A 13,954-nucleotide genomic window follows, 5' to 3' on the forward strand; every position below is an offset into this window, starting at 1 on the left:
TTGAAATGGAGTACTTCAACAATGACAGACACTGAAAACAGAACACCCCACAAGTTTAATTTTGCACTAGTTTGACACTGGCTATTTTCACAACTGTTTTACATTCAAACCCGCATCTGCTAAATCTGGCTATAAGACAGGCAGCAACTATCCTCTCACTTTTCAAATGAGACTTTATTTACGTTTTACTATTTATCAAGTTTTTCAGTATAAAGTCTTGTAACAACATAATGGTTTTGTGAAATGATAAGTAGAAGATACCTCATCATACAAGCAGAGTATGAACAGTGCTGCCCATAAACCCTACAGTCAATTTTCAGAGTTTAAACACTAATCTTGACAGTACCCTTTTAATGTATTATATTAATGGTACAGAGGCGTTAAGCACCTTTTTTATAATTCTCAATAAAATGAACATTTACTGAACAATCTGTCAAACCACTGGCTTCATTTTTTAAAGCCAAACTTTTAAGGCTTTATTCTATTTTGTCTCCCATAAATCCTCTGCTTTACATCCCTAGACACCAGCAGGGAAGCATGTTCCAATGCTGAAAACTTAACATGGCTTTTAAAAAAAAAATAAAAGAGAAAAGCTATGAGCCTTTGTCCTTAGACCTAGTTTGAATAGTGATAAAGTTGCAGAACAGAACTTAAAGATTTGGGGGCAGATGGAGGGGGGGATCTTTTCATAAAGGACAGAGGAACTTTGTTTCCCCTATTCTAGCTACTATCAGTGGGTTTTGTTTGCGTGGAAATAGCAAGCATCAGTTCTAACAGAAACTGAACTCATGAGTGCTTATTTCTCAGGAGGCTCCACGTTAACATTTTTCAAATGAGAATGGAACATTCAAGCCCCAACCAGATAACACAAGATTATCCCCAAATCAAAAGATTTTAGCCTGCCTGAGCCTATGCCAGCCCACATACTGCAAAAACCCAACCAGGGCAAAATGTCGTTCCTAGTGCTCTAGCATGGCAGACAAATATCATTTGCCATTCTGAGTAAAAGCAGACCAAATATATCCAGCCACTAGCTATTTTTTGGGCAAGAAATCCTGACATGGACAGCTTAACTGCGCACGAAGAATTATGTTAAATTCCTTGGCCCATTAGCTTGGACTATAGCAAATAATGCAACGGAATTTGTTGTCATATGCCCTATAAATATGTAGGATCAGGGAAAAACCCACAGATGGGCAGAGAAGAAAAAAACTTTTGTTTGTGCCTTTGGCATTGCACTTGGATGGCTATCTGACCTCCATACTGTTGTCAGGGTCAGGAGAATAAGGATCTGCATGGCAAATGCTGGTCATATAAGTTAAAACTGAGTAAAAGGCAGATTTACAGTGATGGCACAGGCCTTTCTTCCAATACATTAGTATGCCTTTCAGCCTTTCTCCTATCCTTGAAAAAATGAAATTATCTCCTCCTCCTTTTCTGTCTTACGTTTTCTTAAGTATTATAAATGTATGTATTAATGTAAACATAGAGCTACATTGGTATAATGAGGGAAGATGTAAAACTAAAAGAACCCAAATTATATATACATATATACACATATATTTATATATGGATAGAAATATACCCACACATGGGAAGATTTCAAAAATCAAAAATGAGGATTCAGCATCTGAAGGAACTGATCTTTGCACTATTTTTACCATTCTGTAATGTAAATTCCCAGTTGCTGCATGACAGAGCAGCATTCTCCCAATGTTTTCCGAGCATCTCCCACTGATAGATATAAATAAAGCTCAAATAAAAGCTGCTTCCCAAGATACTACTCTTATATCTACAAAGGTTAAAAGCTTAAAAGAGAGAAAGATAGGTAGGTGGGAAATGTTAATTCAGATTTGAAGAACTTCATAACTGCGTTACAAGCTTCATGGCACAGTGCCTTAGACTTTAAAAAAAAGAAAGAAAATGAAGTCACAACCCCAGCCTATAAAAGATTAGGAGACATAACACATTTTTGTCTTTATTGTCAGATGTCCAACACAAATCTTTTTAAGAATCCCTATTTTACTGCACACAATTTGTAAATGGCAGATACTTAGTAGTAAAAGTCCTGGCTAAACCCTTCCTAAAAACAACTTGGATAAACTACAGAATGCAAAATAACCAGTATTTAATAAGTTAATTCTTGGTTTACTTCACAGAATGAAAATAAAATTGAGGGGCGAGTTATTACACCCTAAGATTTTGATTATGCAAGTGCCTATGTCAGCAGAGCTCTGAAATTTGAGAGTTCCATGGGTAAAAAATGTGCTATCATTTTCAGCCAGGAATCCATGTGAAAGAGCTTTCATAAAATGAATAGATTGCTCTAAACTTCTCCTTCAGCTTGAGGTGGGGATGCATGTTTTCAGGAGCTCTCCCCACTGCTGCCCACCACAACACCATCTTGGGGTATACAGGCAGAATTTCTGCTGGATGAAGACAAACCCAAAGCCATGCCCCAATCCAGGTTGGACTTTAAGTCCACAGAATCAGAATTGAGCTACTTCAGGGTAAGATTCATCCTTCCTTACCAGTTCCGTGGGGTGACAGCCTCAGCCTCCCTCCATAAGGTTGCTGTTCCTATGCTAGGATATTTACTACATGAAGCCTGTGCACCTGCAGTCATCTCTTCCTGGGATGCAATGAATTGGACTAGGGGAAACTAGAAACCAAGAGAACAATCCAAATAATCCAAGATAGAAACCAGCATTTCTTGTATGGGAATAAAGAGGTAGGTGAGGTCTTGGAGATCTCACAGACTGGTTTGGTGAAAATATGAGACACCTTCAGCACTCCTCTCCAGTGGATGCCTTTCTTTCCAATCACACAGTTCCAGACAGGTGACAGTGTTTTGTTTCCTATGTGGGATGCTTGTCCTAATGAAAGTGTTTTCAAATATTAACCTAATGCAAATGTTTTGTGTGATACAAGACATTTTAGATCTATTAATGCATTAAAGTCAGCTTTGTGTATGCTAAAATTTTCTACAAAACTGCAATATATACATTCTTCTGATAGAGATGTTGATAATTGCTCTATCTTCACCCACCCATGATGTTTGTTTAAATTTCAGGGTTTGCTTAATATTGCCCACCACGTTAAGGAATATTTCCTTGCTGGGAAATAGGACACGATTTTCAGCAAGTCTCTTCTCGGATTCCACTGTTCTGCTAAGCAAAGCATCAGATGTCTGGCATGAAGCTGAGCCCTAAGGCACAATGTCCAGACAAGAAGTCATCAGACTCAGTAGCACTAACAGTTGTCCTGCTGAATTTCTTTTGGTGTTAAGGATAAGCCTTTCCTTTGATCTCTTTTCCATTTTCTAACATAAGTTTTTGCAGATTTTTAAAGTCAAAAGAGGCCATTTTGAGCATCCATTTTGGAATCTACGTAAAATGAGGCCCTAGAGCTTTATCTAAACAATTTACGAGTTCAGCCAAGTTAGCAGTGGCTGAGCTAGAGAAATCAAGTATTTATCTAAAGACTTCTTGTGCTACATCTTTCACCACATCTATTGTAATCTCTTTCTGTAACCTCTAAATTTACCTTTTATGTGTCTTTTTTCTTTCTTTTTTTAAAATGTATGAGTACCTTTTTGAACTTCATTGATTTCTGCTCCTAGTGAGCGCATTTTTCATGCCTCTGATTGCTTGCTTAAATACCCCTCTGGTGCCAAATGTAACATCCCTTCTCTATCCTTTGTTTAAAGTCTCAGTTTTACTGCTTCAGGTCACATGCCTCTTTATGAATCACATGTACATCTGATTATTCTTAATCATATAAACCCAAATTCTATGAGGGATGTACTACTAAAAGCACATGAACACACTTCTTTCTGTATTGAGAAGAACATAAAAATTTGTCAGGAGAAAAGTAATTTATAGTACGAAATTCACTATGGGTTCTTAACTTTTGCTACGTAAGATCATAATGATGACATTGTAAGCAGCTGTGTTAGCCAAGGTACTAGTTTTTGCCTCTGTGCTGCTATCTTTCACTAGCAAGAGTTTGTGAAAAGTATAAAAGCTCTGAAAAAACTCATAAAAAGATCCAAGATTCAATGAAGGTATCTCCAAAGAGAAATGTTCCAGCTAGCTTTCCATAAGGAATATGTATGTACTCTTTAGAGTTCTATTTACTAATTTTTTCTTGAGTAGTCATTGCATTAAAATGTATAAATTCAAAAAAACCCAAAAAAATTAGCTGAATTAGATTTAGCACACAAGGATTTCCCTTACAAGAAGTGCAGAGTAAGGCACATACCTTTAGGAACTCAGAGATGTGCAAGTTGTCACACATAGCGTGGTGGAATTTTATTGTGATATATATATGTAAATATATAAATACACGTACAACCCTTAAAATTCTAAGAAAGTCCCAATATACTGATTCAAATACAAACACCTTAGGTAAACCTATGGAGTTGAAATCTTTTCTCTGTCTCCAGAAAAGTCATTGATACCAATGTCCTTTGCATGTCTTCAGTTTTTAATCATCACAAACCCATCCTTCTCCCTGACAGTTTACTGTAAATTATCAAATCCCTTGGAACAGTGTCATGGTCAAGCACACTTTCCCCTCTTCTGGAGCAAGCTTATAGAAGAACTGCAGTTCTGAGTGTAGGAAGTCTTAGTACTTAAAAAACAAAATAAAAATAAATGAGACAGATGTTATATGACAGGAACATTTCATCCGTTCCCACCTCTGGGGAATGGAACTCTTCCCTTTTGAGCAGTTTATTCAATGGCTTTGAGTGAGGCACAGCTGAGGTTGCTACTGTCCTGAAAAACCTGTCCTCTGATCACTGCTGCAAGGCACCAGTGGAATCTGATACCATTTGTGCTGTTCTTAAGGAAATGTCCAAGGAAAGACAGACAAAACTCACCCTTGCCTTAGGGTTCTCCTACCATGATTCTTGAATATAAAAAAGAAGAACTTAATTACTAATTAAAAAAGAAAAAAAGTGGTGATGGTGGGGGAGCAAGCTTTCAGAGTCTTTCTCACTCTGAGAAACTCCTCTCTTTTCTTCTAAGTTATGATTATAGTGAAACAATGAGTCCGGTCTGACAAGGTGAGAGTTGCCTGTCTCTGAACACTGCCTCTCAACAAGTGGGTCCTGTTTGCTTCTGCTCCTGCCAGGTGAAAATTAATACCAACGCAAGTGATTTTCCCCTGGTGCATCTTTATGCTTACACCCCTGCGTCCCCTAACACAGATGTACCTCAGCTTCAAATCTGCTGACAGTGACGCTACAGCACCTACAGAATTTGCTCCGCTTTTGAGTAGGTTTTATAAGCACACTGATCCCTGTGCCTCCCACCACTGCTAGTAATAACTGAACCAGTCAGAGAAGGTCTATGCAAACCAGTCACAGCAGTGATTAAGATGCAGACATACGTATCTCCTCACCCTTTAAATAGAAGGCTTAATTGGCGATGTGGATAGCAGCTTTCTAATGGACAGAAATTAAACTCCATTTAATTCCTGAGGAGACACTTCCAATGCACAAGGTTTACCACACATTTGGAGTGGGGAGGAAGGGGGGGAAGGAAAGAGCCGCATGCACTACTCTCTCTACCTCTGACAATCACTGAGGAAAAGCAACATGAGGACCAGAATGGCATAAGTGTGGCAGGTGTGAATTGACCTGCACTGGCAAAGCTGCGAGCTGGGAAAGTTGCAAATCACATGATTGTGCAATACTTGGCTCCAGTTAGTGCTATCGTATTCTTTATTAAAAAAAAAAAAAAATTAAAAAAAAAATTCTTAAAGACATGTACATCAAGTTAAGGGATTAACTGTCAAGTGACATTACTGAAAATAGAGACAATATATTTCTTCATTGTTAATGAAATTCAGTTAAAAGTGAAGGAAGTGATAAAGAATGTACTGTTTTGTAATGTATTTTACATAAGAACGTAATATAGAAAGGGAAGTGCAATTAAATCTTAATGTGGACTTTTTTATTTTTAGTTTATCATCTGGTTTACATTTTAAGCCCCTTTGCAGCAGTAAATTATGCTGGCATTTCTTAGGGAATAACTGCCATGTTAATTTAGTTTAATAAAATAACTGACAGAAAAGGGGGAAAAGAAGCAAGAAAAGACAGTACCCCCCCACACACACTCCTTATCTTTAGCTAAGTATTCAAATGCTTTCTATATGAATTGTCCGTGGTCCAACTCCAGTACCATGTAATAATACAATACATTACAACACAGTACAATACAATCTTGGGTTTCTGTAGCGCCCTTCATGCAAGCATCCCAGGGTGCTTTACAATCATTATGAGTTAAAATTAAAACTGAAGCACATACAATTCCTAATAGAATCGTTTTAAAAATGCTAAACAGAACAAATAACTTTTAAGTCTAGATTTAAAAGTCCCAACAGCCAAGCTTTCCTTACTTCAATTGGCAATGAGCTCCAAAGCTAGGGAGCAAAGCGACTAAAGGCTCTCTCATGTTATGTTAAAGGATCTCTCATGTTGTTTATACTTGTGCAGTATTCCACAGCCAAAAATTTGCCAATAAGAAGAAAAAAAAATATTTATTTGCAATCTTGCTTTAAAGAACACTGGAGAAGTGGTTTGTTAACTCTCTAATAAAGTTATGGAAAATATAAATGAATCAGGGTTCGCACTTGGCCGTGACTGTGTTAAGAGCTAGGCAAGAAACATGAACAAGTACAAATGAATACAAAATTCTGTAGAAGTGCATTACTTGACTGCCTCTTAACCCACTAAGTGTACCCAGAAGAAAAAAGAAAAGTGTGGTTATGTATATATATGTATCTACCAAAAAAAGAAAATCACTACAAATATTTTAAATGCCAGTTATTCTATATACCATTCTCAGGAACACTGAGTGAAAACAGAAGTCAAGTAGAGCTCAGTTCTACAACACATGCAGGCTTTAGGAGGAAAACGTATGAGAAGAAAACATGCTGTGTTCCTTTTTCATTCTGTAACTTCCCTAAAACTTGAAGTCCATATGATGCAGATAGTCATTCACATGACACAATTCTCAAAATTGCCAAGATACAATCAAAATGGTTAGTACTCAAAGTGGGACGCACAGTCCCAAAAATGCTTTAATTTTGTACTTTTCACAAGAGAGCCTGGTGAAGGACAGGTGTTATAACTCCTGACCTCAGGAGTGTAAAAACAATATTAAAAATCAAACAACAACGAGAACAACAACATAAAACCCCCTCAACATTAGCACCATTCCTCTCTTGGACTCCTCCACTTTTCAGAAGCAGAAACAGAAGACCTCATTACAGCACAGATACCAAGGGGCACCCCTGAAGTCAGATACTGCATTTATGTGAAGAACAAAGTATGCTTTCCCCCTCCTCCCACAATAATTTTGGGCCTCATAACTGTTTTGGAAAGTGACTTTACATCCTTGTTATACTTCATTCTAATGAAAAGGCTGGAAAAATAGCTATAAATTTTCGCCTTTAATAGGGTGCTATGCAGATAAACAGTTGCAGAAAGACTGGCGTAGCTTTGAGTGTTTAGTGCATCTAAATAACATAAATCAATGATCAAATGATCAGTCAATTGAAAGGTTGAGTACCCTGTGAATGTGCTCACACAGCTCTACCCAAACACCTATTACATACATCTTGCTCATCCCATCAGTAATAGGCTCTGCACTGCCCATTCTATCAGCATGACTAAAAATTATGTGCCCAAATTCTAACTTTAATAGTTAATTGCAAATGTTTTAAAAATCCAGATACCATGTCAGCTTGAAGAGACATCACAGTGAATGCTCTTGAGCAACTGGGGGGTGAGTTGAAAAGCCCTACCTGCCAAAAGCTGAGCTCAGGCTCTCAAGGATTTACTTTCCCAAAATAATTAATGACATCTTTAAAATCTAAAGTACAGTAACTTCTAAAGCAGAAAAAAAAGACCTGCATTCCTTACTCAGGTTATTAATTATTGGGGGAGGGGAGGAAGACAGAAGAGACTTACAAGCAACAAAGAAATCCAAGGACTTGATCTCAGGTCTAGGCAGGTAAAATTGAAAGGGGAGGGGGCAAAACCACCTTTTGGTTTAGTAAAGCATGAATCAAAAACTGCTCATAAGAAGTATGTATTTTGGCAACTCTTAATAGCTCATTCCTTGATTATCTATAGGTACAGAAATTTTAATTTCAGCAAACACAACTTTTTCAGTTAGGATTTTGAAAGGGTGAATCAGAATAGCAGTGTGGAAATGCAAGAGCATTTCTGTTGAGTTGCCTATTTGTTGTGAAGGCCAAGTGCCTTCCCATCAGGTGAACTGAAAAACACTGATGTACCAAGAAAACTTTTTGTCTATTGTCTCCACCAGATCACATAAAGTCTGAACTAAACAGCATGCAAATTCAGGGCAGGGTATCTGAACAGAAAGGAAAGTATATGATCTATACCGCACCCATGTCAGATGAAGAGAATCATTCACTACAGCATGAAAGCTTGTATAAAAATGCAGTCAGGATAATTATATCTGTCACAAGTGCAAAACTATGCAGACTTGGGTATCGTACCAGCACTTGTATTGTGTATACATAGGTTTCGTGGAATGCAAGCATATATCCCTCTGACTGGAATAACACTATTCCCTCATCATCAAGAGCAAAATTATGTAAATGACATTATAGGCGGGGGAAGGGGGGAACACACAAATATCTTCCAAAAATTTTTACATAGTCCATAAATTACTATGTCCCCAAGTATTACAGTCTCTAGATATATATATATATATATATATATATATATATATATATATATATATTTAAATGCTGTATGTCCCCTATAAAATATTGAAAAGACATTGAGATTTGAGATTCTACTATATATCAGGCCTGGAATTTCTCATCTGTCATGCACTGACTCATGGTTGTCCTGAGAGTCAGACTAGATACAAACAGTCTCAAAGATGAGCAAAAGGGAGGGAAAAAAAACCCGAACCAAACACCTTCACATTTGAGGATACTATGGGATAAGAAAAATAATACCTTGCTTCAGAAGTGCTTTTGCAGTGCTTTGATAGTGCACTATATCTTTTTGTAGAAAAAAATCAGGCAAGATAATACCAGTAGAAAAGTCAATGTCATTTGATCACTGCCATATTTTTAAAGCAGTGCCCAGATACTAATTAATCTCTACAATCTCTTCATTTGGTAGGTGACTTGTTATCATCTTTTCATGGAAAAGGTTACAGGAATTCAAGATAAGGAATACATCTAAATGTTGAAAAGCACACAGTGAGTTTTTTTCAGAATTATCAAAAGGATTTCCTGTCCTTTTCTTAGACCAATATCCCATGTTGCTCTCCTTGTCCTCATAGAAGTTGATTGAACTGTATCTACAATACTTTTATATATATATAAATATATATAAATACACAGAGAAACAGAGAAAGATGCAGCAATTCAATAGCAGCAAAAGAGGAAAAAAAACCTTATTAATAACAGAATAAATACAGAGTGCAGTATTTCAGTTATTAATTGTGAAAGTAAGAAGAAATTTCTGCAGTAAAAATCAAAACAGAGCAAAACTGTGAAAGTGAAGTATGAAAATGCTAAGACTAAGGCGAGACATTGAAGGACTAACATTAAATAAGTAAATGCAACAGAGCTGCCTGCCTGCCTGATCACTTTAGAGCAGCTCCCAGAAGACTGAAGTAGAGTAGAGCTTCTGTGCAAGAGTTTGGAAATAAGAAATGATGGTAGAACAATTTCTTTACAGCCCTTTGGAGACTGAAGAGCCAAAACAGGAGGGAAATGAGATCTAGGCCACTTGCGAGATAGACCAATTTAATGGAATGCACAAGACGGCCCAAAATTGAGCCCTAGATTAAATTCCAAGTTACCTTCCCCATCAAAAGAGGTCTGGAGAGGAAACAGAAATGAAGTAAGCTGTGCGTATCAAACGCAAAAAGTCTTTCAGTCGGCATCTGCACACGCTGCCAGTCTCTAGCAATAAAATCTGCAAGCCCGATGTAAAGCATGAAAATATGCACTTTAGCACATAATTCAGAACAGGTTTGGGTTTTCCATGCAAAATTTGAAGTGCCCTTCTACCTTGACTGCTTGATTCCAAAAATTTAAGGTTAAATGTCTGAACGGCTGTTTGCAATTGCACAGCAATTCAGAGGCATGCATTTGCTCTGGTCCATCCTAAGCACTCCAAGTCATCTTGCCAGGGATTCTCCATGATGTGGGCTCATATACCGAACAATAAAACTGACGGTCAGGGATGGCCACACCGTCACAGAGTGAGAATTACAGCAGCCTCAAAAGGGACCACGTATTCAACTCTCCTCATGAGAGCAAGAGTTACAGTGGCATTTTATCAAGAAAGGCGTGAAGAATTCATACCTTTACACCCCAACGTTTCAGTTGGACAAGAAAATAAAAGGATAAAAAATTTAAACAAAAAAAAAAAGAGAAAAAAGACACTCCAGCAAATAATGCTGTTAAGTTTTCAAGACTCTATAATTGAAACAGACTGGTTCTCAAAGTTTTGTTCACATTTTCAAATTACTAAGTATATCTGCACTATAAAATGGTTTCCTTGTTTGTTTTTTTTTAGTACATAGACTGCCAGTATTTTGAACAAATGTAAGAAATTTTTTAATATTCAAACTGCAAGATTGCTTCAGAAAATAGAGTAAAATCTAAGTGAAAATGGGGCTTCAGAGATGCCATGCATTGAGCAAAGTGGCTTAATTACTTTAAAACAAGTCCTTCCATACCTACACAAAACAGAGTATTGCTAATGGCAGTGACAGAAAACGATAACTACTCTCGTTTCCACTTTGAGTCATTTTTCTGTGGTTAATAAATTATATCCATAACAGTGTTAATAAGTTATGGTATGGTGTCACTGCATTAGTTTGCATTTCTGATGAAGCACTTCATATGGCATTACCTATACCCATGCAAGAACATAACAGGAGAGAGACCTTCTCTGTTCTCAGAAGAATCTCCTGTGCTGGCAGTTTGATGGATCCCCTAAGGAAAAGCTGTCTCCTGACCTCCACCTTGCTCTTACTCCTAACCTCTGCTGCAGGAGCACACCATGGCAGGACAATTCAAAAACTTTAATACCTTTAATGAAACACTGACACTCTTAAATCAGTGCCCTTTCCATAGAATGATATACAAGGAGTTAGAGGTAAGGCAAATACGGAAAGTATTCAGATCAATTAACTTATATGAAAAAGACACTGTCAGATCAACTCATCTTCCCTCCAGCTCCCAGAGGGAAACAAACAGGAAGACTTAGACCAGTTGATGTGCTCTTGATCAACTACTGTAAAAGCTTGTTTTTCCAAATGTTAAGAATAAATAAATGTACTTTAAGCTTAATATGATTTGGTTTTTAAAGAAAAAAGAAAAGTAGAAGTTATTTCAATTCTTGCAACCCAACTATGGCAGCACTGGTGAAGATAAGAGATAGCAAAAGTAATAAACACACTTTTAACAACAGAAAGAAGCTTTAAGAAAATTCTTTTTAAAATAAAGAAATACAAACTAGTAAACAAACAGTCCCAAATCAGACTTTTGTAGTGTGGAGTTTTAGTCATCGCAAGCATTAACTTGAAGAGCTGCTATTAAGCAAGATGGCTTTTTGTCCATTAAAGTTATTACATAAAAATTCACTACAGTTCGAAAGAATTTTTTTTAGAAGAACGTAATTATTGAATTGTCTCCAGTACCATGATACTTTCTTAGATACTTTTTTAAAGTAATGCTTTTAAAAGCTTTTTTCTGCTTTACGTATACATATAAACAGAAACTCCTCTGTGAAACACAATGTCCAAATAGAAATGAGATATTCTATCGCAATAGAAATTATTTGCTTTCTATCAGTATCAAGTAAAAAGTAGCTCTATTAGATTAAAATGGAGAAAAATCTCAAGTTATCTGCAGTCTCCATAAGCCAGCAGTGCAAAAGCTCACATGCTTTTACAGTAGGTACATACAAGATAACTTTGTAGACATATTACTGGAATGGTTTGCAACCAGTGAAGATAATTTTGATTATTTCCACTTCAAAACTTCCTATATTGGAGCCACATCACTGAAAACAATCTAACCGTAGGGGAAAAAAAGGTATGGGAAACAAGTCTGCTAATCTCTTCACTAAAATTAGACAGAGGAGCAGAGTAGTCTCCTGCAGATTAACTGAAGTCTTTCAGAGACAAAGACTCCAGTATTTTAAGCAAGAGAAATAAAATCTCCATAAAAATACGTTCAGTTCCTTAATTTCTCTTTTTCCCTTCCTGCCACAACTAGCATCATTTATTTGTATACTGAATTCGTCTCCACTGCACCACAATGAAATACATTTTAAAATTTAAAAGGTAAAAAAAAATACCATGTTCCCACCACAGCATCATTGGACACCATACTGCATAGAAAAATGAGTCGTGCCTTTGCAGTAATTTGACAAGAGAAGAACAAAAAGAATGGCAAAAATAGAACAATACAACTAAGGCTTGAGGAACACATCAGTTCAATATTTAGCAACGCATAAATTGAGGTTTCATTTTTACTTAGGTATATTTTGATTAGAACTAATAAATGACTGATTTTCCTTTGGTTCTTTGCAACAACAACTTATCACCCAAAGAGCTTTATTCTTTATTCCCTTCTCATATAGCATGCCAAAGACTGTCTCAGTTTACGAATTAGCATTTAAAACTACTGTAGGTTATCTAACAAGCATTCAGATTCAATAGTACTTTTGACAGCAGTAAGTAAAGAGCCTTTTAACATCTTGAACACATGTGTTTGAAAAAAGTAGTTGCATCAAAGCAGTTCAAAGACTGCAGACAAAAACCAGTTAAAATCCAGTTTGCTGTGAGATGATTTTAGTGTGGTGTAAACAACCTTTCACGACTCCCCATGGGAAATGTTGTAAGACTATGTTCAAAATGAATCAGGCATATTTATAAAGATCATGAAGTGGTCAAATGCATTTGCATTTTTGGCAGATCCACTCCACGGGTACTACTTGCTACAGTCTGTAGAAATCTCAACTCTCACATCAGCGTTGCCTATAGTGCTTTATTATTTATTACATGTTATGCTAAGTACCTGCGAAAGGGGACATTCCTTGGCCAATGAACTCTGGTTCATATCCTTCAGTAAGTCCTTCAGAGCATTTCTTACTGTTGTGTGAGACCATTGTTCAGGAGGCAAGTCTTCTAGTTTAGGGCAACTATTTGAAACACAGATTAGAAAAGGGATTATTACAAGATTGCATCCTGCTGCAGAACATTCCTTTAAGACAGACAGATTTCATTTTGCGCATCAAGCAGATGCATCTGGAGATTGCTCTCGGTCTCCTGATTGTTCCGATTAGTTAATTACTTTATACAACACATCTGCTGTATTGATGCATGAATTATACATCAGCTGCATGTGGCGACTATTTTTTCATGTTACTTCTACCTTCCTGCTCTGATGCGCTTGGTAAAACAATTTAAGGTGTAATGCTTTCTCACGACTGATCATGAAAAGCATTAATATATTAACCGTTTTTTCTTTTTTGTTGCTGTGAAATTTAAGAACCTAGACAGCAACAATAAGTGTGAGCAAGTCATTCTTTTACAAAATGCACACAGATGGTACTGTTCATGATATGCAAAAATATTTTTCTCTTAAGTAAACTTTATGTAAAATGCCTTCTTGTAATGCATCATTTAATTGACTAAAATGCAATATAGTTTTAATGAGATATCCAAAGAAAATCTATGTATCAGAGCTATAAAAGTTTTCTGCAATAGTATACTGTAAGTTAAAGAAGAATTAGAGTAACTAAAAAGGAATTTAGGCAAGCCTTTGTACTTTGAGCACAAAGCACAGCGGGAATTAAATATAAGCAATATTAACAGTTAAGAGCAGACAAGTAACAGTTCATGTCCCAGAACTGGTACACGACTTA

At 36.6% G+C, this 13,954-nt stretch overlaps 1 protein-coding gene across 7 annotated transcripts in view; it reads right to left on the reverse strand.

Annotated features, from left to right (window-relative positions):
* SATB1 (SATB homeobox 1) overlaps window positions 1-13,954 on the reverse strand; it is a 91,688-nt gene that overhangs the window by 51,057 nt on the left and 26,677 nt on the right. For all 7 annotated transcript variants that reach the window (XM_033060121.2, XM_033060139.2, XM_033060110.2 and 4 more), the window contains one exon: window positions 13,105-13,228. In XM_033060121.2, coding sequence (XP_032916012.1) covers window positions 13,105-13,228 — 124 coding nt within the window. The remainder of the gene's footprint in view (window positions 1-13,104; window positions 13,229-13,954) is intronic.

The sequence above is a fragment of the Catharus ustulatus genome, chromosome 1 (genome assembly GCF_009819885.2).
Source record: "Catharus ustulatus isolate bCatUst1 chromosome 1, bCatUst1.pri.v2, whole genome shotgun sequence".
Classification (NCBI taxonomy): domain Eukaryota; kingdom Metazoa; phylum Chordata; class Aves; order Passeriformes; family Turdidae; genus Catharus; species Catharus ustulatus.